Source organism: Periophthalmus magnuspinnatus, chromosome 17 (assembly GCF_009829125.3).
Source record: "Periophthalmus magnuspinnatus isolate fPerMag1 chromosome 17, fPerMag1.2.pri, whole genome shotgun sequence".
NCBI lineage: Eukaryota > Metazoa > Chordata > Actinopteri > Gobiiformes > Gobiidae > Periophthalmus > Periophthalmus magnuspinnatus.
The window spans coordinates 17,400,555-17,426,141 of NC_047142.1; the positions used below are offsets into that span (position 1 = coordinate 17,400,555).

Sequence of the window (25,587 nt, forward strand, 5' to 3'; positions counted from 1 at the left end):
TCTACTGTTTGACATTTAACTCATCTATCTAGCATGTATTCAATTATGAGCTAAATAAATACCTTGAAACGCATTCTTACTGTGAGCAGGGTCGCCTCTCCACAGACACTGCGTACTGCATATAACATCTCCATGAAAGCAAGCAAGTGGCAGATCTTTCACCAAGAATGTAATCTGCCTGGATCAGCTTCAGATTTTGGCTTTTGTTCTCAAACTGTGGTAAGAGCACAACATTTCCTCAGTAGGACTTGCTTTGTTTAATTTAGAATCAGTTTGTGTTGGCAACCCTCATTGTACTTCTTGATGGTTTTCTTTATTCAGTCTTATCTAGACATGGTTTAGCTCCAGTTTTGATCTACGAATCTGCTTGTTTGCTATTGGCCAATGTCTGTTTCACTTTTGGACTTTCTGACTTTCTCCTGGTTAAATCAATGATGCTGTTTAGCTCCAAAAGGCAACTGCTTTTTATGATTTTGGGCTTTACAAAATTAAATTGAATTGAGATAGTTAGATTCAGATCTGGTTTGTATCTGATGTTAGCCTGGTTGGAAAGCATAATATTTTCTCAGATGGGACTTGTTAAGTTTGAAAAAGAATTGTCCAGTTCAGTCTGGTTCACTAAACAAAAATAAACATAAACTATTAGTAGACCCAGTTTTGGACTTAGTACGTAGACACTGGGGATGAGGTAGGTTAAGTGTCTGGCACAAGGACACTGTGACAGCATTTATCTGTGGGAGCTGGAATCACACTGCCAACCTGTGGGTCAGCGGATCTAACGGCTCTACCAGTGATGTTTATGTTGAGAGCAGGATTTAAACTGCCAACCTTCGGATCAGGGGACGAACGCTTTACCGAGCTGCTCTCGCCCCCCAAATATATGAACGAGAAACTGTGACTATTTCATACACACAGATTCCCATTCCCGCTGTGTGTCCGTATCAATTTTCCTCAAACAATAAATAACATTAGTGGACATTGAAAGTAACACGTGCATTGTACGAGTGTAATTACATGGTCCATAGCCTGCAGGTGCAACAGGTCACTCTGCCTAAAAAACAGCTGAGGGTCACACCTGGATCACACTTTGGAGAGGTGCCAAAATATGCGCAGCCCCAGGCAATAAAATACACACACACAGTATATATATGACTGGCCTGGACCATTGAGTCAGACAGTTGGGATCATTTCAGTGCTATATGTCAGCTGTATAGAGTTTGTTTAGTGATGTGCTCAAAATCTGCAGATAAGAAGTGAATTATGGAGGAAAGCATAGACCTTTGTGATTTCAACAATGTTTTATCTACATACCTACAATAGTGTAACCCTTATATGTTTATAGTAGTGTTGTCCTGATAATAAAATTTCCAACTCAATTTTGATAGGAATAGGAATAGGAATAGTTTTGATACTATAGACTTTAGTTGTTAAAATTAGTATCCGGTATCGATACTAATATTAATCTCAATAAGTATTTGATTTTAGATACTTTTGATGTTATTTTACATATGGTTAAGTTCTGCTTTAATCATAATTTGGTCCTATATGAACTAGATAAAACCACAGTATGTAACTTTTTAGCCAGAAAATGGACTATAACAAAAGCTTTTTTTTGTTTATTCCACTGCAAATCTTGGCTATAATATTACACAGTATACTATGTCCATGAAGAATGTCCCGAAGTATGGTTTTAACTTTCACGTCCATGGAATCATGCAGTTGACTCGAAACGTCCAGAAAGTTACATACTGTACCTTTAAGTTCTGGTTTCACGTTTGCTAGTTTCAAGTTTGGCTAAGCTCAACTTCAGTCACGAGTTCAGGCACAGTTGAAGCAGACTAACTATTATCTTTTAATTTAGCAAAAGTTTAATCAGAGACCATATCACACAAGGCAGGTACGAGCACCGCTTATATAAAAAAAAAACTGTGATGTCAAACCTTTATAGTTATCTTAACAATGAACAGTGATACGCCATACGTTAATACACCATATAAAGATAAAATGCTACATATACATTCATCACTAATGGAACGTCTTTGCTATCAGTTGAGATAAAACAGTGCAATATTTTTTAATGTGACAGTATTTTCAACACATAGTTTCCAAGCTTCCATTCATTTCCATTACTATATTTCATTCTGGACTTCAGTCATTGTATCATAACCATACATTGTACATATCCATATGCATGTGTTTGGCAGCTGAAAACATGACTTAAGACTACATTTCCACTGCAGTCCATATGTGCAATTAAAACAGCTTAAGGCCCTGTCAAGAATAATTTAAAAGAAGTGAACAAGCTGCGTATATAGAATAAGACTTTGTTAGTGTATTATAGACCCAAGGAGGAGCTCAGACGGAGGAGGGATTTGCTAGCTTTAATATTCCAAATTTGCAAGGTAATTAGTAGGAGCAGGTTATTTAAGTACTGCTTCCATATTGGGTAACAAAATATGGTATTTGTGCAGTAGATTTTAAGTTCAATATTGTTTTAACTTTCTTCAATCTGGGTTTCCACGGAAAATGATCCATCTCTTGACTGTTTTTATGACAGACGCCCTTCCAGTCGGGTATCAAAGAAAAAAGAAAATTGTTTAGGATCCAGATAACAATTTTACCATGGTGTGTATACCCTATTTTGTCTTATTTAAAGGGCCCATATTACGCTATTTTCTGACCAATGTTATAATTGGTCAAATTCAACAAAAACAAACTCATAGTTTTGTTTTGTTTCATTCACACAGGCTTAACACATAAATCCTGCATATTTCGGCTGAGTTCTTGTGATGTAATATGGTAATACAGGAAGTGCTCCACTGTGTTTTGAAACGTCAATCTTTACTGAACAAAAGGTAATAAGTAGCTGTTAACTTGAAAACTACCACTTTGAGACATTTTAAGCTTTGGAGATGTGGTCAGACTACTGATAAAGTGTTACTCAAACATGTGTGAATAAAACAAAACACAACTCCAGGCATGTTTTTGATGAAGTAACAACATTATAACATGGCTTAAAGCTCACAAGAGTCAATTTTGTGTAATATAGGACCTTTAAGCTATAGAATTAATTGCAATTGGTTGGTCACTCACAAAGACTAACCATGTGAAAGTGTTCAAATAAAATCAACAAAACTTTAATATTATTTATGTGACTGGGCTTTGACTGAGTCCAGATGTGGATCCAACAAGACTATTCTAAATGAAGAGTTAAAGGTGTTAAATCTTACAGATGTTTTCGCTTAGGGAATTTCAAATAGCCATAACTTACTTCTGCATTCCACCTATCAAAAATACTCTATCTTTCCAACCCTTAGGAGAGAATCCACTCACCAAAACACAATATGAAATTTCAAATCTGCAGGAAATTAACAGACATACATTGGTCTAAAATGTCTAATATTTTCCAGGATCTCTCCGTCTTTATCAAACGCAGCCGCTCTGTGGTCGGAGCGGGAATGGAGTTTCTACAAATGTCTTGCACCCTTCAAATATGAAAACATTTTGCGTTGCCAGTAGCTTCGAAAATTGTTGAACTTTCTGAACCATCTGCAAGCTCGTCTGGTTGCCTTTTCTTCAGTTCTTCGTTCCTCCCTCCTTCTCTCCACGCTTCACTTCTTTCTATCAACAATGGGCTCACTGCACCTTGAGTCTATTACCCTTTGGCTTGCATAGACCTTTAAGTAGGACTATAGTATAAGCCCAAGGGACATTGGTGAGGTCAGACCTAGGTACGATTGCATTGCAGGGGCTGTCAAAAGTATCGAAAATCAGATACTAGTCGATATAAAAACTAGTATCAAAACTAGATACTCATTTGAACAAGAAATAGACTTGATATTCAATACAGGTTCTGATAATAACACTACATTTAAAACACTATTTCTTTAGACAATAGAATGTGATTTTCAACATTAAATCATAGTACTTTCTTTTATATTCCCATGCGATCTTATATCTGTGTGATCCCTCAGTCGTCCAGGTATGTTCCTTAGTGGTCCACTGGCATATACTAGTCTGTGTGGTTTTATATTTGTTCTGATACAGCTCAACATCATTCTACAGCTATTCAGGAAAGTTTCATTTCTGTCCTGTCGATGTGATGTTTTGTATAAACACTTGCCATCTAGTTTCGATATTAGTTTCAACATTGATTAGTGTTTGATTTTTTTTTAGTTTTGACACCCTACTTGCTATAAAATGTTTATAAAAAAAAAATAAAAATCCAAACTTCAGTCGATATGAGGCTAAGAGTCAAAGTTTGGCAGCATTGAGAGACTGATGGTGGCCTGTAAGTAACTAAAACTTCACTACTACGCTGTTATAAAGACTTCACTGACAAATCGTCTGAATTCATTACCTTATTCCTCTTGGTTTGCCAAAAGAGAACATTTAGTGACAAGTACCTCGAGCTGCAGTGCGACTGCCTGACAGAGACGAGAAACAGCCCAATGAAGTGTCCCTCTGCCAATTCATCCATAAACAATGATTCACTGTAAGGATTCATCAAATGCATGCTCAGATTTCCAGCCAAGACTGTCATGCTTGGGGATAGAATTTGGAACAATCTGAGAAAAGTTTGACAGACGTGTAAACAGTCCATCCTTCCCTTTCAATCTACTTCAACCATGCAAATTTATCAATATAAGACAAGATAAACAGTGATGGATGTCAAGAAAAAAACCCTCAAAAGCAGAAGAGGAAAAAAGCTTGGATTTTTCAAATATTCTTATTCCGTATCTTTTAAATGGACAAAAGTTTAATCAAGTTTGACAAAGGTAAAAACATACAACATTTCTTCCAGTGTCTGGGTGGTTTTCCTCCGGACACTCCAGTAAAGTAAAGTCCTTCAACTAAATTAGTCCTGACCAAGACTAACTCAAGATCTGGAACATAAAAGAATAATGTTTACGAATTGAATAAAATTGTGTTTCTTCTTAGTAAAATTCTAAGCTGTAAGTTTGAAACAGCACATTTTATCTAGAGCTGGGCAAATATGAAAAATATTAACTACTTGCATAAGTTTTTCCTCATATTGATTGCTTACCTTTTTAAAAAGACCAAAGTATATCCCTGATAATTAGTAATGATTGACTTTTGATGAAAATTAGATTAACTGCATAGCCCATATTTGTCCTTTTCTATAGTGTTGTCATGATACAAAAATTTCAAACTCCATTTTGATACCAAGTAATAAACTCGATATTCAGCATCACTTCCGGTGCCATGATGATAATAAAAAAACAAAAAACAAACTCTATTTAGACAAGTGTCATTTTCAAGATTTGATTTTATATAACTATGTGGTCTCATATCTGTGTAATCCCTCAGTCATAAAGGTATGTTCCATAGTGGTCCATGGGCGTAAACTATTCTATAGTATAGTGGTCTTATATGTTCTGATACAGCTCCAGCTATTCAGGAAAGGTTCGTATCTGTCCTGTAAATGTGACTTTTTTTAGTACTGACACTTGCTCAAATGAGTATCTAATTCCAATACAGGTTTTAGTAGTGATTAATATCTGATCTTCAATATTTTTGACAACCTTACTCCCAAGTCATTTTCTACTAGGCAGGCTTAGCTCAGGTATCCAAACAATGGTCCTATACTACAACCATGCATATTAATCAAAGCCCTGCACCACAATCAGTGCTTTAAGTGTATTACAAAAGTGACAAATCAAAGAAGGAGCAGTGAGTTCAGACTTTTGTGATATTCTTCTTGCGTATCTCTAAAACAGCTGTGTAATGTGAGTCCGCCCTGAGCACACGCGGCTCATATTTTCCTCAGACTTCAGAGTTTCTGGATTCAACACCTGCTTCTGCGATCTGCACTGAGGCATCCATGTGGTCACAGGCTGTGTACCAGAGACCATGAGAGAGGGTCGTATCATGTGCTCCCATTGAACCCACAGCTCCACCAAAAGAACCAAAGGAGAAAAATTGTCTCAAATGTCTCATTGTTTGTTGATAACATTCACCAAAGCACATTCCTAGTTTGTGAATCTTGTTCACTGGCAATAAAACCAAACTTTTTCCGATTCTGAGAAAAAGGAATAATAATAAAATGTGAAACTTAATTTTCAAAAAGATGGGAAAACACTTTGGGCTCCATCTTTCCGGTCCTAACACAGTAAGCATAACTTTGGCAGGTCTTAGACGGTCTATGCAAATTGGCAGGTGGGCCTACTCCATGTCTCAGCCAATCAGAGCTCTCTCCTTTCTTTCATTGTTCAAGGAGATTATAGCACACATAAAAGATTAATAATTTCATAACTGGATTAAATACCAAAAAGAAATAAGATCTTCATGGAGACAAGCTGGGGGCAAATCCCCCACCAAAAAGTTCCATAGTTCACCTTTAAAGTCAGATTTCCAGTTGTAGAACAAGCAAGACCAGAATGAACAAAGCATTTTTTGTAGTAATTACAGACAATCTAGATTAGGTTATTGTGTAAAACTACATGTGCCTAAGAATAGCCTCAAATTGCTGTGAAATCTGGTTAACCAGATCTGCTGGATCAGATCTTGTTCGTGCCACTTAATGTTTCCCACTTTGCCCCAAATGCCTTTAATTATGGCTGTAATTGCTACTGTTATAAATCCCACTGCCTGGTAAGGCTTTGTGTTTCGGCAGCAATTTGAAATCTGGCTAATCGTTTGATCCTGATTATAAAGTCATCAAGGGCTTCAGTATGATTGTTTTAAATACTATCTTTGATGCAACCGGGTATTGCCAAATGAATGAGCCGCACAGTTAAAGCATGTAATTCCACTGGTAGCCTTTTGTTGCCTGACCTGACATGCCTGTACTGTTGTCTATCCATGGGTTTCAGAATGATGGAAAGGTAGGACCGTGCAATAGCAATTAACAATTTAAAAAACAATATGTAAAAAGTCCTCAAAATGTTACCTATAACAAATGTGAAAATAAATATTCTCCCGACCCCAGAAATAGATATCCTGGACTAAATATATTTGAACGTGTTTCTTAGTATAAAAACAGTATGACTTACTTGTGATAACACATTTTAAGATTGTTTAAAGTGTGGCAATACTGTACACAAAAACATTACATTACATTAAATGTCCTATATTACCCCAAATTGACTATTGTGAGATTCAAGCCATGCTGTAACTTTGACAACTCACTTCTACTCACAAACATACCCAGCGTTGTATTTTTTTTTTTCATTCTCACATATTAAAGTAATCCTTTATTTTTAGTATGTCTATGTCTCCAAAGTTCAATATGCTCTGTTCCACCTTTATGATGTAAATATGCAGGGTTTGTGTGTTAAACATGTGAATGGAACAAAACAAAACTCTGAGTATGTTTTTGATCCCCAAGAAGCCCAGGATCACTGGACTTAATGACTACAGACCTGTGGCGCTGACGTCTGTAGTCGTGAAGTCATTTGAGCGCCTGGTCCTGCACCACCTCAAGTCCCTCACCTCCCCCCTCCTGGACCCTCTGCAGTTTGCCTACAGAGCCAATCGGTCTGTGGACGACGCCATTAACCTGGTCCTTCACTTCATCCTCCAGCATCTGGACTCCCCGGGAACCTACGCCAGGATCCTGTTTGTGGACTTCAGCTCTGCATTCAGCACCATCCTCCCTGCTCTGCTCCAGGACAAGCTCGCTCAGCTCAACGTGCCTGACTCCACCTGCAGGTGGATCACTGACTTCCTAACGGACAGGAGACAGCGCGTGCGGCTGGGGAAGAACGTCTCGGACACTCGGACTATCAGCACAGGATCTCCACAGGGCTGTGTACTTTCTCCCCTGCTCTTCTCCCTGTACACCAACTGCTGCACCTCCAGCCACGACTCCGTCAAACTGGTTAAGTTTGCGGATGACACCACCCTCATCGGACTCATCTCGGACGGCAATGAGTCTGCCTACAGGAGGGAGGTGGACCGGCTGGTGTCCTGGTGCAGCAGCAACAACCTGGTGCTCAACGCCCAGAAGACAGTGGAGATGATTGTGGACTTCAGGAAAGTCACAGCCCCCCTGCCTCCCCTCACCCTGACGGACTCCCCCATCACCACTGTGGACTCTTTCCGCTTCCTGGGCACCTGCATCACCCAGGATCTCAAGTGGGAGCCGACCATCAGCTCCCTCATCAAGAAAGCCCAGCAGAGGATGTTCCACCTGCGGCAGCTGAGGAAACTCAAGCTGCCAGTCCAGATGATGGTGCAGTTTTACACTTCCATCATTGAGTCCATCCTCACCTCCTCCATCACTGTGTGGTTCGCTGGGGCCACTGCCAGGGACAGACAGAGACTGCAGCGCATTGTGCGCTCTGCTGAGAAGGTGATTGGCTGCAGCCTTCCATCTCTACAGGACCTGTACGTCTCCAGGACTCGGGGGCGAGCAGGCCGTATAGCAGCTGACACTTCTCACCCTGGACATGGACTATTTGAGCCACTTCCCTCTGGCAGGAGGCTACGGTCCATTGGGACCAGAACCTCTCGCCATAAGAACAGTTTCTTCCCCTCTGCTGTTTGCCTCATGAACACTTTATAATATCTGCACTAAACTGGACACTTTATAACACCGGTCACTTTAATAAGCCACTTTGCACTGTTGTTCTGATGCTGCTGTTGTATATATTTTCTCCCTTTAAGTATTTCATTTGATTTTTTAAGCATATCTTTTTAACTTTGTGCATGCCCTTATTTGTATTTGTATTTGTATTTATTCAGTGTGTTATGTTACACTTTTTCACCGAAGCAAGTTCCTAGTTTGTGAACTGTGTTCACAGACTATGGCAATAAAAGTCTTCTGATTCTGATTCTGAAGACTGGTATTACTTACTATAGCAAATTTTAACACCATATTTAAATTCCAACATAAATTACGACTAAAACGTAAACAAAAATGTCTGATTTCAAATACAGCAATTTTCAGGCAGCTTTAAGTCTGCACTGTGGATCTCTTTAGCGACTTTTTCCATCACCAAATCAAAACCAGCCCCTTGAATGTGTTACATAATATTGCACAGTCTGTCCAGGATCATGGAAGTGGAGTTTCCTTGCCCCAATCTACCAATAATCTACAATAATACCAAAGGCAAACCTACTTATACACAACATAAGCAATTAAATCCCACTAAATCTGTTAATACATAAGGGCAAACAAATACATGCATTGTTCACGTACATCGCCTATGGCCTTTTCCACAAAGTAAATATTGTTACTAACAATAAACATCCACTATTTACAGTTTAAACGATTCAATGGCAGAATAATAGCGTGTTTGTCCTTGAAAGAACTCTAAGTACAATGCATTGGTATAGCCTTTGCAATGTAATATCTTTCTCTGACTATGGAAAATGTATATTACAATGTGGTTACAATTACAGCAAACAACATCAAATGAATAACTGGCATCGGGTTTTCCAAAATTGTAGCTTTAAATTAGCATAATAGAAAGGATTTATTGTCCAGCATGTTTTTCTTATAAATGTGGCAGTTGTGGCATATTCAGATAAAGTGTATACAGTAAAGTGGGAGCATTACACTTCTATGGGGTGTTAGACTTCTAACACATAACATATTTAGATCACCATGTTACCTTTTATTGTTTTATAAATGCTATATTCACCGAAAACAACACATTAATACATTCAATAATTTTCAGTTTTGTTTTTGACATCCTCCCTTTGCTGTGAATGATTTTTTTACCCCTCCTTTAGAGTGCTAATGAAACTAATGCACATCGCGTCAGGTTTGTGAAGTTGTAGTTTATCACAGTTTAATATATCAAGTGTGCAACAAAATGAATGATTTTATTCATGCCCCAACTTGTTAGAACCATTCTTGCAATCAGTGTGTGGGTCTCAACTGTGAACAATGAAAACTTTATATACATTATTGAATGAAGCCTGTCTACAGCCTGTTCATCACAAACTAGAAATCTTACCACAAAATCATCCATATTATAGTCACACATATCCATCACACTTCTTCTGGGACGTTATGTATTTTGCAGGACTATTCAGGAAACTAAGAAGCCAAATAGGTAAAGACAACACGTGACCCTTACCTCATACACCTCTTCATCCAGGATCCTGGTTCCAAAAACAGTGATGCCCTCGGTGTTGATCACAGCCTGGTCACTTCTGCTCAGAGGTCTGGTCACCTTCTTCTTACAATCCACGATCATGGTCACGCTCTTCCTCTCCACACTGATAGCCACACGATGCCATCTGTAACAGACAAAACAGTGCAATTTGAATGTGAAGAATGTGATAATTACATAAAATAGAAGGTAATGGGTCTTAACATGTTTATATTCCAGTTTCAGCCTTCTGTTAATAGGTGACATTGTAAGAAAATTTGACCATTTTCAAAAGGACATAGTATTTGAAACCCATGGACAAAAAAGTTGAGGAAGCTTATTGAAAACGTGTCAAGTTAGAATGTCATTAGAATAGCATGCATTTCCTCTGCCTTTTACATTTGGTATCATTTAGATAGTGCCTTTAAAGTTACTCAGAGGGAAATATTCATTCACTGCCCATAATTGGTAATCAAAGCTGCCCTGGGGCTGGAAATGTAGCTAAAATGCCATTGGCCACCTTGACTACCACCAAATAGTAACTGAAACTCCACATTCATACTTGGGAAATGGTGTCTGGGTGAAGTGTCTTGCTCAAGAACACAACAACAGCATTCACCGATGGGAGCTGGGATCAAACCATCAACTTTGTGGTCATAGGAAGACTACTCTACCATTCCCACTGTTGTCCCAAGATAATTCTGACTTAACAGTGCTTATCTATATTGTGCATCATTACCATTAAAATGAATACATGTTGTTCCTATAGAGCCTTATAGTGAGAATACGAAGTATGGAATCATCTCAGTGCCTGTTTTCAATTTGCGTTGAGTATGTTGCCTTCATTTGTCACTATATCATTTCACAGCTGTGATTTATAAAGACCCAGATCTACAGGGTCCTTGGTCTACAGCTATTAATAATGTGTATAACAATAGACTGTCATGTGTTTACTGCTGCTGCCATCACTTTATGTATCACTGCAGTCTGAACGGCTCCATATGTTATTAAATAGTGAAGCAATTTATTCTCATAAATCTTCAACGCAGAGGCTAAAGCAATACTGACAGTGATGAGAAATTTGTTGAAAGCGGCAGTAGTAACATTGAAACTTGCGTTAAACATAAACTTGAGGCATTGGGAAAAAACAAACTCCACAAAAAAGCACTAGCTCTATCTTGCAATGTTAAATAAATAATGAACAAAGGGTAAGAAATGTATTATTTCACATTTAATTCAGTGTAAATCACAATATTGTTTTAAATTCTTCTTGATAAAACAAACAGGTGCTGATAGTAGCTCAGTTGGTAGAGTGTTTGTCCACTGATCCAAAAGGCTGGCGGGTCAAATCCTGCTGCCAACGAATGCTGTCGTTGTTTTACACTGGTGTATGAATGTGTGTGAATGGGTTAGTGGTTCCTTAATGTAAATTGCTTTGAGTGCCTTGAATAGGGAAAAGCGCTGTATAAAAATGTGACCATTCACCATTTACCATTCCGTATGTTTTAGAGATACATATGGACTGAATAGGGATGTCAAAGTACGCACAGTGCATACAAGAGTACCCTTGCAGACACCACATCAAAACATTTAGCCAGCTCCAAATGTTGTTTGGCTGGCAAGTGCAGAATGATATCTGTATTTTCTCTCTATATCCAACAAACATGATGATCGTGAAATTTTATTTTTATTTTTTTTCCAGTGACACATGTGAAACAAAGGAGCTCATTGGTCACCTATGATTTACAAATAAAATCAAACTTATCTCACCTCGGATTGACTTTAATGCTTTGCTCATTGATTCTGCAGAAATGTTTTTCAATCCTCTGTGATATATTTTTTTCCCTTTCTTTTTTCCTTATTTGCTTTGATATGGACGGGCCATGGACTATGTCATACGTATTGGAGGAGCATGCATTCTGGATCCCAGGCAAGAGAATATGAATGAATATATATATATATATATATATATATATATATATATATATATATATATATATATATATATATATATATATATATATATATATACATATACATATACACATACATATCCTAAAAAAATATTGCTCTGAAGAATCATGTTATAATTAGCCAACCAACAGACCAAACGATAAAAATGTCAATGAAGAAAATTTCCAGTCATACAAAACATGCTAAAACAAACATTTAAGAGTCTTCTGGAGAGCAATAACTTGACTTGTTATCCGGCTAAATTTCACATAAGTCCTACATTGTTGTGTGGGTAAACCTCATCACTCACTTGCCGTCAGCCAAGTTGATGGAGCGGAACAGTGGGTACTCCTCTGGGGCAGGTTTTCCATGTTGGTCCTCATACAGAAACACAGGGGCTCGGCCCACTTCCACCCCCAGCTGCTGCAGGCCCTGCTGGTTGTACACAGACAGGAGGAAGGACTGGAGACCTGCTTTGGGCTTTATGGTGAACATGATGGAGAAGTCTTCTGGGAAAACTCCACCTGAAGGAAATACAGTGTACAGTGTAGTAAGTTAATTACAGAAGAGTATTGTATTCACAATAAACACAATATAAATAAAATAATTACATGAAAAATCATGTATCATCTCATTTAATTAAAGCACAAAGGAAAATATAGACTGTTTTTTTTTCCAAGAAGACGGCTATAACATGAGCTTGGGCCTTTGGTTCCGCACCCCACGGAACCCAAGCTTCTCCCCACGTATCAGAAATATGCTTTTACATCCGACTAGAGCAAAATATGCACTATGGGATGTCTAGGCACACAGGCGTACTCCCAACTGTGCCACATGGGTATGCGGTATCACGGCTTTTTGCTTTGTGCCACCAAAGACAATACTAGGCTTCACTCACATGGAGGTCCAAAATGAGCCATAGACTTGGTCCCTGTTCTGTGGAGGGTAGGGCACAGGGGCATCACACTGAACGCAGATTGTCAAGAGGTGAACCAGTTACGGTGCCCTAGCATAGCCCTGAGTGTTAGAGAAGAAGGGACATTGCTAACTGAACAATCACAAGAGTCTTGACTAAGCTACAGGTCCTTTTCGATGTAAGAACAGATGCCAGGCCTGAGCAACCCTCTTCGTGCAGGTTAAGGCACGCACACTCTCAGGAAACAGAAGAGTCATGAAGGAATCAGTGGCAGTATGGGACAACTTGGTAAGATCCAAGTGTCCAGGGACAGAAGTGTGCTTCAAACAGAGGAAATGTGGCTAATTTATGTGGCTATATTATCTCATAATTATGAGAAAGATGTTGGAAAAATATTTTATTATTATGAGAAACATATTTATTCATAGTTAATGTCTGCTTAGGTTATTTTTTTAGGCGGATTAATACAGCTAACTGTGCTTAGTTATGCTAAGGTAATGCTACATTCAATTGCTAATGTCACTTCATCACATTTTCCATAGCTTTTTTAACAATTAAATATTTCACCAAGTTAAGTTAACACCATACATGCAAATTGTTACAAATTTATGACTATAATATTCAGTGGTGGACCGTGGCCTCGGGACCTGGGCCGGCTGCCCATATTCAGATATAACTATCCATAGGCCTATAGATGCCAAAGCGACCATACACAGCCTCTCAGCCCATACACTCAGCTGCAGAGGTGTGCTGGAGGAGGCACGGCTCAGTCCACCTGGTTGAAGTCAGAGTCAGAACGCTTAAGCACATCACTGTCAACGACTAGACACAGCTATAATGGACTTGTTTTAACTTTGTTTTCTCATTAGGCTATAATCCAGTTTACGGCACATAGACCAGCACCACACTCACCACTGCTGTCTTCACCAGATCAGTACTTTCACACATGTCATCAGATGTGTGATCCAACCACAGATGTATAGTGCCAGTAAATCCTTGACTCGTAGCCTAGATGCTCCTCTAAACTTTTCATTAAAACTAACCTACGTAATAAAGACAGACTGCTCCTCATTGAAAAATAAGCCATTATTTCTCCATAAAGAAAGTCCAAATGAAAGCATATCTTTTTCTTTCAAACTGACAGAGCTGAGCACACAGCTGGTCTAAGTGGGACTAAGCCAACTGCAAAGGGACAATCTGGTTGGTCAGTTTTAAAGTTAGGTCCATAGACTGAGAGAAAGGCGTCAGTTTTCTTGAGTCGATGGAGCCAGAAGTGCAGACCATGCTCACTTCTGATTTGGAACGCAGCAATTAGCATGTTAGCTAGGTCCATTTATATATACAGTATACAGTCTATTGTTAGGTCCGGCAGTACACAGACAGAAGGTCCAAGGAAACGTGTAACCCACAGAATATCACTGTGACGTAAGAAAATCATAGTTTAGTTGTTTGTTTATTTATTTATTTATTTTTGATGGCACACCATTGGTAATATTAATGCACCATACAACAAGCATAGCCTTTTGCTTGGAAACTGACTATAAGCTAGGTAGTAAGATGTGCTACTGCAAAAACAGTTACATTTAGAAGCAAACATTATGCTTCAATGTTCAGCAAATTTCAATATGCTAATCGAGTGTACCACTGATATGTGCTAATTCACACAACCAAGTATGCTAAGGCTATCAAGCTAGCATTATGAAAAAAAAACATGTCTACAAACAAACCAAATAGGTTAGCCGTGTTAGCACTAGCACTAGCCTCTTACTTAAACAGTCAACATCAAACATTCTTACCTCAAAATACCCTGACTACGCATAAAATGTACCAGCCTTGATCCTTAAAAGTAAGTATATTTTTAAAAAAACGGCTCACTTTTCACTCTATTTTCTAATTAATGCTTTACAGAGGCCATTATGAGTGTAATTGTGCTGGCATGACTGTTTGAGCTACTCTAGCTTTACACCCGCATGTCTAGACAACTGGAAGTGTGTTTATGGAGGAAACGGAAGGTGTTTTTGGACTTGAATAAAAGTGCTCAAATTACTGTGATGCAATACGTTTATTTTACAACAGCTGTAAATATAACAACTTTAACAAAACCACATTTGAGGTCACTGTGAAATTACTAAAGCCTATCAAATAAAAATATGAGCTGTTTCTTGTTTTTCACACGTACAAACTGCTGCTATTAGTTGGATCAAACCTTTACATGACCGAAGATTATATAATAGTACACTGCAATAGCAATAGCTTACAATAATGCATTTAAAAGGTGCACTATGTAACTTTTCAGTTGGCGTTTCCCGAACATGCTTGTCCCCATGGAGATATGGAATTTTCTACAATGTGGCATTAGACTAGGAGATGCAATGCACCTCCAATAAGACGAGCAGGTGAAAATTTACACAGTGCACCTTTATTGTCTCAGTAATAGTCTGGAAAAGATGAGCTCAGTTCAGAAGTGAATAAATAAGGGGCTCATCCCTCAACAGTAACTTATGGTTTTTCCACAGCTATAGCCTAACTAATGACTCGGCCCCAAATGGAAACCTATATTTTTCAGGGGCGAGGACATATCTAGTGTATACACCAAGCCAAATGCTGACAGAGAAACAGGTGATAGTCAATTTCCAACTTTTATAATGCTCTTAAAAACTTTCTACATTAGTTTTGACAGCATTTTTATATATCTTTTTTATTTTTAAATTGCCATTCTCAGCACAAGCTAGCTCATATGTGTTATTGCTATACAGTCATATTCCAAGTAGCAACTAACTGTTTAGGGTTGCAACTAATGATTATTTTGCGAATCGATTAAGTTAGCCATTACTTAGATGTTAAAAATGCAAAATGCAGAGAATTGATTGAATTTTATCCAGACAAAGTAGAGTCCTAAAACCTCTTTTCTGTGCACATGGCATGTTTGGGAGCCTGTGTAAATATACTAAATTAATAATTATTAATTAATTGATCGGTTGCGATTAATTGATTAACTTGCTGCAGCCCTAATTTTGTTACAATTTTACCAACATGCTAAAGGTTTTGCTATATGTAACGCAAGAAAACAATGTTCAATGCGTTTGTTGTTTTTTTATCCACAGATAGAATTCTCATACATCTGTGGATCACAAAGTGAGACAAGTCGCCAAGAAATGTTGATTGATCTGTCAACAATGAGGTAAACCTAATGTAATTTGCACTACATTATATCCAATCATGAGCTCATACAAATGACACAATGTAGCTCGTGTAACAATACTAACATTTCAAACTCGACTTTGATGCTAAGGAATGGAATTGATACTCAATACCGATTCCCATACCACTATGATGATTAAAAAACTCTCTTTATTTAGACAATGGAATGTGATTTTCAACATTAAATGATAGTCTTTCATCCAGGTAGGTTCATAGTCGTCAATGAGCGTGTACTAGTCTATGAGGTCTTAAACTTTTCTTGAATTGCTTTAGAATGATCATGAGCTGTATCAGAAGAAGTATGTTTCTGTCTTGCGAATGTGGCTATTTTAGTATCGATTATTGTCTGATTTTTGATACTTTTGACAACCCTACTTATAAGTCTCTCTAAAACATCTGTTGAGTGATTCTAATCTGCTTAAGCCCTCTAGTAAAATATAAACCGTTCAACAATTCATGATGATCTCAAAGACAGGTGCATAAATTTAATATTGCTATAATATGAAATACTTCTATGAGATGTTTTTGTTTAGTGATGCACGGTTCAAAACAAAGACATTAGCTGTAATTCTGCGCTGATTCTGGTTTGTTTTTATTTGTTTCTTTGAGGGCGCTGTCTTGGGTGGGCTTTCCTCCTTAAAGACATGTGATAATGCATTTAAGATGTGAAACAAGGAGAATAGCACATGTGTCTCCATTCTACAGCATGGTAAATCACAATGACTTCCACTGTTCTTGGGAATCAGTATGCCCTGCCTAAAGACACACATGGCTGCGTCAGATGGGCTCCAACAATTTATAATGGTAAATGGTTATAGATGAAGTACTATATTGGGTGTGGGAGTGGGCAATGCATTGGCTACAAGATACTATAGGGTTGTCAGAAGTATCAAAAATCAGATAATTATTGATACTACTATACCAAAATGTGTATGAAAACTCATTTGAGGATGTATCAGCACTAAAACGTCACATTCCCAGGACAGAAATGAACCTTTCCTGAATAGTATAAGACCACATTGACTAGTATACGGCCATTAACCACCATGGAAACTATCTGGACTAAGGGAAACTAAGGTATTACACAGATGTATGGCAACATGGTCTTACAAAAAAAAAAAAAAATGGTTTAATGATGAAAATTACATGTTTTTTAATTCTCATTTTTCCTTAGTATCAAAATTTTAGTATCATTACAACACTACTATCTAAATACAATTATTTTGAACAGAATTATGCAAAAATAGAATATCAGGTATATCCATACATGGGTTTCAGAATGATAAATAAAATTAGGATTGATGCCATAGCGATTAACAATTTAAAACTAAATATTATACCTTTTGAATGGGAAAAAGTCCTCAAAATCTTTAATGTAACTGGTATATGTTGTATTTAGTGTTTGACTGCTCGCTTTTTCTTTAAAGGATCACATGCTAATTTGGCAGATTTTTATGCCAGATGCCCTACCCATTCTGTCTAGCCAAAGGGAGACAACAGCAGTATGTACTTTTAGGCTGGGCTTGAACCAACAACCTTCCAATACAAATACGACTGCACTACGGCTTCTCAACTTTCCCATATGCAGCTGTCTATGTGAATTTATGATGTATGCTATAAACTTGTCCCCCGTTTTATTATTGTACTTTTTTGTTTTCTTTTTAGGTTTCTAAGGATGGAGCATGTGTCTGCAAGGACACTGGCCAATAGAAATGCCATACAGAGCAGTCCCTATTGTGTCTTTACAGGCTGCAAAACGACTGGCTATTTATTGGGAGGCTTGTAAGTTGTACCAGGTATGACTTTTAAGACTAGACTAGAGCAACTAGAAGACAGCGCCTCTAATTTTCACTATATCCTAGAAAAAGTGGGCTTAAACTCCCCCAAAATAGCATTCAAAGTGGAAATCTGACCCAGTAAAGGCAGCCACAATGTGAGAAGCAGATGTGTCACGATTCTCCATTGGCTCTGCTTCCAATTCACTTTACATTGAAAAATTGTCACCCCTCTGTCTGTAACTGCTGCAGTCTCGTCATTTTGGTCTTAAAATGTTCATATTAATCCGCTCTACAATTTTGCGAATGTGGCCATAAATTAAGATATGAACATTAATAACAGACAAATCAGGCGTCTTCTTTTCTCAAGGTTGCTCCCGCTAGAGTTAGCAACAGGTTTGATTGACAACGTTGCTAAATGCTCACTCCCTGCCTTCAACAGCCTCGCTCCTGATTGACTCTTTGGTTGCTATGACACTCGAGGTCGGAATTCCGAATATGGAACTCAACTCCCAGTTCATCCCTATAACTGCTAGCCTCAACAAGCTTTTATTTGACTGGAACCAAATGCTATGGGTGATGTCCCACTTACTTAGTCCACTTCTTTTTACAGCCTATGGTACGTTCACATGACATATAGGTTTGGTCTTGGTTTGAGCCATGTTTAGTCCTAATGTAGGCTTGGTTTGGTCCTTTGAGGATACCCATAGACTTTGCATGGCATTTTGGTCTGGTTATTCATGTGCACACACAGTAGTAATGTAATGTAATGTAATGTGTAACAAAATATAAAAATGCTAATTCTTTCATGTCTCAGTCATCATTAATGAAACTTTTCTGTCACATTCTCCTCTTCACACACTGCTGCATCTGTGGGTGTCATTGGCTCTGTCCTCAACCAATAAGAAGGATTTTTACAGCTAAAAAAACACAAACCGTCATCTTATTGAACTAGGTAATTGTATTATCTAACCCTAACACTGAGCAATAACGTTGGCAATTATGCTTAGGGGTAGGGCTGCAAGATTAATCACAACTGAATCAAAATCGCAGTTTAAACTGACACAATTAGCTAAACGCAAAGGCTGTATTTTTTGAAGTATCATTTCCTTCAAACGTTTTTAAGATCTAATTCAAACATGTTCTGAAATGTCATTATTAGTTCCTGTATTAGTTCCTCCTAGTTCTTCTGGACAGGTTTAAAATGTGAACTTTAAACAGGATACTAAATAAATTGCAAATCTAATCGCAATTGCAATGCTTGTTTATCCAATTTGTTCAGCCCTACTAATGATATCTGATGATCTTATATTGTGAGATGAAGAATAATATTACCTGGGAAGAGTTGGTTGGTGGGAGCGCTGATCTGTGCCTGTTTGCCCACTCTGTATGCGATATCTGGTTTGGCTCCTCTCCTCGTTTTGCAGAATCCTGGTGTTTTCTGTACCCCATCGGGAGAGCTCTGGAAATCTAGCACCTTCAAGACATCCACTGGTTCAGCTGTGGGAGACAAAATAAGGCAAAACTGGGTCAGTATCAAATGTCATGACAAAAAACCTCCACTCATCTTTTCTTTTAGATTTTTTTTTCTTTGAGGTTTTCACAGCAAATCAACTTCTTCCTCCTCCTTATGTGCAGATCTGCAAAATGTGTAGTGATATATCAGATGCTCTTTCAGACCTATTCATTGCATCCATACATATTTGGTATGAGTGATGGGTAGTATTCAGTTACATTTACTTGACCAACTCATTTTTCAGAGAACTTTTATAGCTTCATACTTTCATTCCTACTTGAGTAATATTTTTAAGCGAAAACACTCTTACTTGAGTAAAAGTTTGGGTTATTCTTTCCACTGTGAGTCTACAAGTGACAAAAACTTTATTTTCAAAAATATTGAATGCTTTTGCATTGTGTATTATTTCATATTTTGTCCTTCAAATTACATTAACTTTAAATTATAAATTGAATGTTATGTCTGACAGTTACTCTTTCAGTTACTTGAGTTGTAGTTTTCACAAATACTTTTTTACTCTAATTTCTTTGACCACTACTATGCACTTCTACTTGAGTAATATTATTTTGAAGTAATATTACTCTTACTTGATTACAATTTTTGGCTATTCTATCCTCCTTAGTACTGACATAAAGACTCCACTAGTTTACGCCTATTAGTTTTGAGCGCCAAAGCACAGCAGCTGATCTAGTACCTTGAACTAGTTACCTAACAGTGAACTCAATGGCCTTTGACATAGTTCCACTTCTGCGGGGTTTTAACTGCTAACACGTTACATGTTTAGGTCACCGTGTTACCTTTTATTGTTTTCGAAATCCTATGTTTGCTTAAAACAACGTATTATCATGTTTAATAAGTTTCAGTTTCATTTTTGATGCTCTCAGTCCCCCTTTCCTTTGCTCTCAGTCCTAAGTCATCTCCCCCTTCAGAGCACAACACAAACAGTGTGCATTTCGCTAGTGAAACTACTGCACATTGCACTAGGTTTGTGAAGCTGTAGTGTATTGTTTTGTATCATGCTTTTGTACATTTAGCATGGGTGACGTAGGCTTGTAGGCTGAGCTTTGGAGAGGATTGTACTCCCAATCGTATGGTTACTCAAACATGTATGGATTATAGCTAAAATGTTATAATTTGGTAGAAACCTCCAAAAAGCTGATTTCACATAATATCCCCATTTTCACTGAAGGAGATAAGGATTGCTCAAACGTACATAAATTGTCCCAATACTTAAAGTGGGTACATAACAAGACAAAACAATTATAAAAACCTCTTAAAAATCTATTTTACACTATATATCTCCTTTAAGAGAGCCTATCTGACATTATTAGTCCTTCACAGTCCCTATTCAACCAGACTAGGGACTTTCACAAAAGCTACCGCGCCAGGTGACTCATTATAGTTAAATGGAAATACGATCTCCCTACAATTCTATACTAACAATCATCTATGTTAAGTAACCCATAATTACAGACTTGCCCATTAAACCAATAGCATTTTACATTCATCTCTTAAACGTCACTGTAAATCTCAATTTCTCTGGCACACGGGCTAGTAAATCCGACTAATTTGAGCCCAGTATAGCACCATATCTTTGCCACACTGGGGAGGGTAAATGTATTTATGATCTGGCAGGTATTGTAAAACCTTGCAGTAATTTTATGGTTCTCTATAGGAGTGTTTCAGCAGTCAACAGCCAGGCTAATCGTACGTGGCATTTTGATGGTAAGTCAACATTTTACACCCAGGACACCCCACCGGACTGAAGCCAGCTTTGTCAGTGCGTTTATGGGGTACTTTGGCAGAGTTAGACACCATTCAGGAGTCGTAATTACCCCTGCATCGTGATTCTACTACCCCCCACTACTTCTCCCAATACAGGCTATGGGACAGAGTATAAATCCTATATCTGTTGATTAGTTGTAGCTTCCCAGAACAGGGGCAGAACATTATTAGGGCAGTTTTACAGGCTGGCTGATGACTTACTCCAAGGATAGATTTTTATGTTTGAACAATTGTGTAGATTTTTAGTCAGACATAAAATTTTATAATTTTTTTTCTCTCAAATGTATTGTTATGATGTACACTACCAGCCAAAAGTTTGGACACACTTTTCCATTTATGTTTCTTCTTTATTTGTATGCCATTTACTTTGTAGATTCTCACTGAAAGCATCAAAGGTGTGTCCAAACTTTTAACTGGTAGTCTAATTGGAAAAAGCACCAAACTACCAAAAAAGGTACACTGTTTTAGTACAATTTTGTATATAACTGAAAGTGATGAGGTCAAATCTTATTTTGACTAGAAAAGTATGAACTCTCAGAAACTTTAGTTGGCTTAAATCCATTACACCTTCAACAACTTTCTTTTATATTACCATGTGGCCTTATGTGTCGTCCAGATATGTACCATAGTGATCCATGGGCGTATATCATAGACTGTATATATAAATGGATATCTCTAACCTGCTAGCCGCCCCGTTCTAAATAGGAAGTGATTATGGGCGCACTTCCAGCTCCATCGACTCTAGCGCCAATTCACTTTACGTTGGAAAATTGTCGCCCCTCTCTCCGTAACTGCTGCTGTCAGGTCTTAAAATTGTTCATATTGACCCGCTGTACATGATCCTGGTAATTTTATTTCGCTATGACCGTAACTCAGCATATGAATATTAATAACAGAAAAATCAGGTGCCTTTTTTCACCGAGGTCACTACACCGGGACCTTCAACAGCCTCGCTCTGGATTGGCTCTTTGGTTGCTATGAAACTCGCAGTCAGAATTCCTAATACGCAACTTGGCTCCAAATTCACCCCTATAACTGCCTCAATAAGCTTAATTTGACTGGAGACAAGCACTATGGGTGAAACCACACACACTTAGTTTACTTCTAGTTCATTTCTAGTCCACTACAGTCTATGTCGTATACTCTATGTGGTCTTATACAACTCAAGATTGGTCTAAAGCTATTCTGGAAAGGTTCATTTCTGTCCTGTGAATGTGATTTTTTTTAGTATAGATATCTGCTCAAATTACTTTCTAGTTTTGAGACTAGTTTTGGTATCAATTAGTATCAGATTTTCGATGCTTTTGGAAACTCCAATAGGCTCTAAGAAAATTGTCATGCTGTTTTTTTTGTTGTTTTTTTTTTCATTTTGCCCACCCTTCAGAAGTAGTATGTGCACTTTATGACCTCTGACTTTCTGACTTGTTCTTCACATGTCAATTGCACCTGGGTCATAAACTCTGTCTGGCATGGCATTTTTCACTCCTAGAGATTCAAGTCTATCTCTGTGTATCAGGGTACCGCATGTGCTTGCTTAAACTATCTGTACTGTATCTTTCAATGGACATAGGCTCCAAATGAATTAAACGATATAAGAGTCCAGCAATCCAAGTAAATGTTTTGACAACTCCTAAATTTTTGAGCCAAAAAGTCTTATCAAAGTCCCCTATTGTTGATGTTTTAATGGACCACTGCCAATAGAAAATCCCAGTGGTTAGTTTGACCCCATGATATGCAATAAAAGTGATTTATTGACATTGTTTGCATTGAGTAATACGGGCCAAGTATGTGTTACAGCTAAGAGAGAGTTAACTGTGGCTGGTTAATGTTACTATATGTATGTTCTTGCAGTTTAAACTCCGACCTTGCTGTAGCATTTACAATACAATGTAAGTTCCATATAAAAATTTCAAACTTGATTTCGATATTAAGGAAAAGGCTCGATATGCAATACCAATTTTGATACCACAGTGATGAGAAAAAAAGCAAAACACTTAATAGAATGCAATTTTCCACCCAAAATAATAGTGCTTTCTTTAAGTTCTGTACTGGTGTGGATATTTTGCAAAATTACTCTAAAACTGTTCAAAAAGGTCACATTTTGTCATATGTATGGGATTTTTTCAGTACTGTATCCGTTCAGTTTCGATCCTGGTTATCAAAGTATCTAGTATTGCTTTTCAACACTGGTTTTAGTATCGATTAGAATCAGATTTGTGATACTTTTAGCAACCCTTGTATAAACAGTATGGCTTTGAACTAAAATATGTAGAGTGCTCTTGTTATTGTACTGTTGTTGTACAGTCTCAAACTGTCCAACTTTCCTAAGAAGATTTATTATGTATTAGTGCCAAGAAGTTGTCAAATTAAGAAAACATTCAACACCAAACAAGGAAAATTTATCAAACAAAGACAACACTGGGGTTGTTTTGATACCTCTGTAGTGTCTAAGGGTGAATATCAAGTCATTCTTTGTAAAACTACCAAAAAATAAATAAATAAACTATTGCAAAATGTGTCTGTGTTAAAGATGTTAAATATTACATTGTCAGGACTGAAATCTGTTTATACACTCAAATTCATGATGGAAATCCTTAAAATCAATATCAGCTGAAGAACATGATGACAAGTTAAAAGGTATGAATTGAAATAGGTTAAAGTGAAGTTATTATGCAAAATGAACTTTTTAGAGCTTTTAACCATGTATTAATAGTGATTCATGCATGTTTGAGTAACCTTTAAACTCCTGACATCATTGCTCTGATCAAACCCTGTTTTTATCCCCACCGATACACACCCTCTGCTCTGTAGTTATGTTGTTCTCCTATTTAATTTTCTTAGTCAGTGCTACACATAGGATTTGGCAGTGTTGTGCAGTCATTCTGGTACAGATGAAAAAAAAAAATCTACTCGCTAGCATGATCTGCAGCTATCCACAGAAGGTGCAGAAGTCAGCGGACATGTTTCTTTTATTAAGTTATTTAGTTGAATATTTATTACTATATAGCAGACACAAGGCACAATATGTCTCCTTTAAGGCTATGGTTTAGGTTAAGATTAGGTGTTAGTGGTTAAGGTTAGGGTTAGTGTACAGTAAATGAATGTAAAAATATAAAAGGGAAGGGAACGAAAGAATTTATAGCTTCTAAAAAAATGTAAAAATAAATTTAATTAAAATTCCTTAACCACAGCAGAGATCAAACAATAGCAATGATTCAGGACCATTCACAAGTCCTCTTTATGACTGTAATTTTCCCATATTAAAAACACTGCTAGTCTTTATGGCACTCCATGTAGCAATAGTCAACAATGAACAATGGCGTATGAAATGTCCTGGATCCAGAAGGGGCCAAAAACAATTCAAGCTATCTTTGTCTAAAAAAGAATGGTTGTAAATCTCCATATTAGAAACAGTTTTCGAATCCAAAACAGAAGTACAGCAAAGAAAGCAGATGTCACATGACCCTCCTGACCGGTCCAAACCAGGATCTGTCCTCTTCAAATGCCCAGTGATACTAAATGGTATTTTATGGTGAGTTTCCAATCCCTCAGAGGAGATCCGGGCTATGGGGAAAGAAGGTAAGGTAGCCTCATTTGAAATCTCCCTCCAAGGAACAGTAATAGATTTATGTGCTTGATAGCACTGTGGGATATATGTTGTTTTTAAAGGCGCAAGAGTACTGAATATCAGATACTAATCAATACTAAAACTAGTATTGAAACTAGACACTCATTTGAGCAGGTATTGATACTAAAAAAGTCACATTCAGTCACAGGATAGAAATTAACCTTTCCTGTGTCAGAACAAGTAGACACAAGACGTCATAGACGAGTATACAAGCATGGACATACTTGTACGACTGAGGGGTTAAACAGATATAAACCACATGGTAACATAAGAGAAAGTATTATTATTTATTGTTGAAAATCACATTTTATTGTCAAAATAAAGAGTGTTTTTAATCATCATCATGGTATCAGAATCGGTATTAAGTACTGAGTCCAGTCCTTAGTATCAAAAATTGACACTGAAATGTTAGTATTGTGACACTATTGACAATAATATGCAACTAGAAACCTATACAGCTAGACCTGTTGCATTACCTAGAATTGACAGTCGCCAAGAACAATACGGTCCAAATTCTACTATAATTTATGATGTGAGCTGCTAACATTTATTTATTTATTTTCAAGCAGGCTATTATTTTTGATTAACTTAGCTGAAAGCTTAACAAAACATTTTCACTCATTGGGGGCACAGTGACCAACACAGGCATTTTCATTCATGGGGTGAGAAGTCATGGAGGCATATAAAGGGAAAACGTACATAAAGGCGACACCACTGGGCCAAGTTATAAGTCAGATCTGTGAAGT

The 25,587-nt window shown here is 37.5% G+C and overlaps 1 protein-coding gene across 1 annotated transcript in view; it reads right to left on the reverse strand.

The window, feature by feature from the left end:
* Positions 1 to 25,587, reverse strand: part of LOC117385580 (collagen alpha-1(XI) chain-like) — a 161,571-nt gene that overhangs the window by 127,169 nt on the left and 8,815 nt on the right. Inside the window, exons 2-4 of the mRNA XM_033982871.2 lie at positions 19,248 to 19,412; positions 12,331 to 12,544; positions 10,053 to 10,215 (exon numbers count right to left, since the gene is read on the reverse strand). Of these exons, the coding sequence (XP_033838762.1) occupies positions 10,053 to 10,215; positions 12,331 to 12,544; positions 19,248 to 19,412 (542 nt within the window). The remainder of the gene's footprint in view (positions 1 to 10,052; positions 10,216 to 12,330; positions 12,545 to 19,247; positions 19,413 to 25,587) is intronic.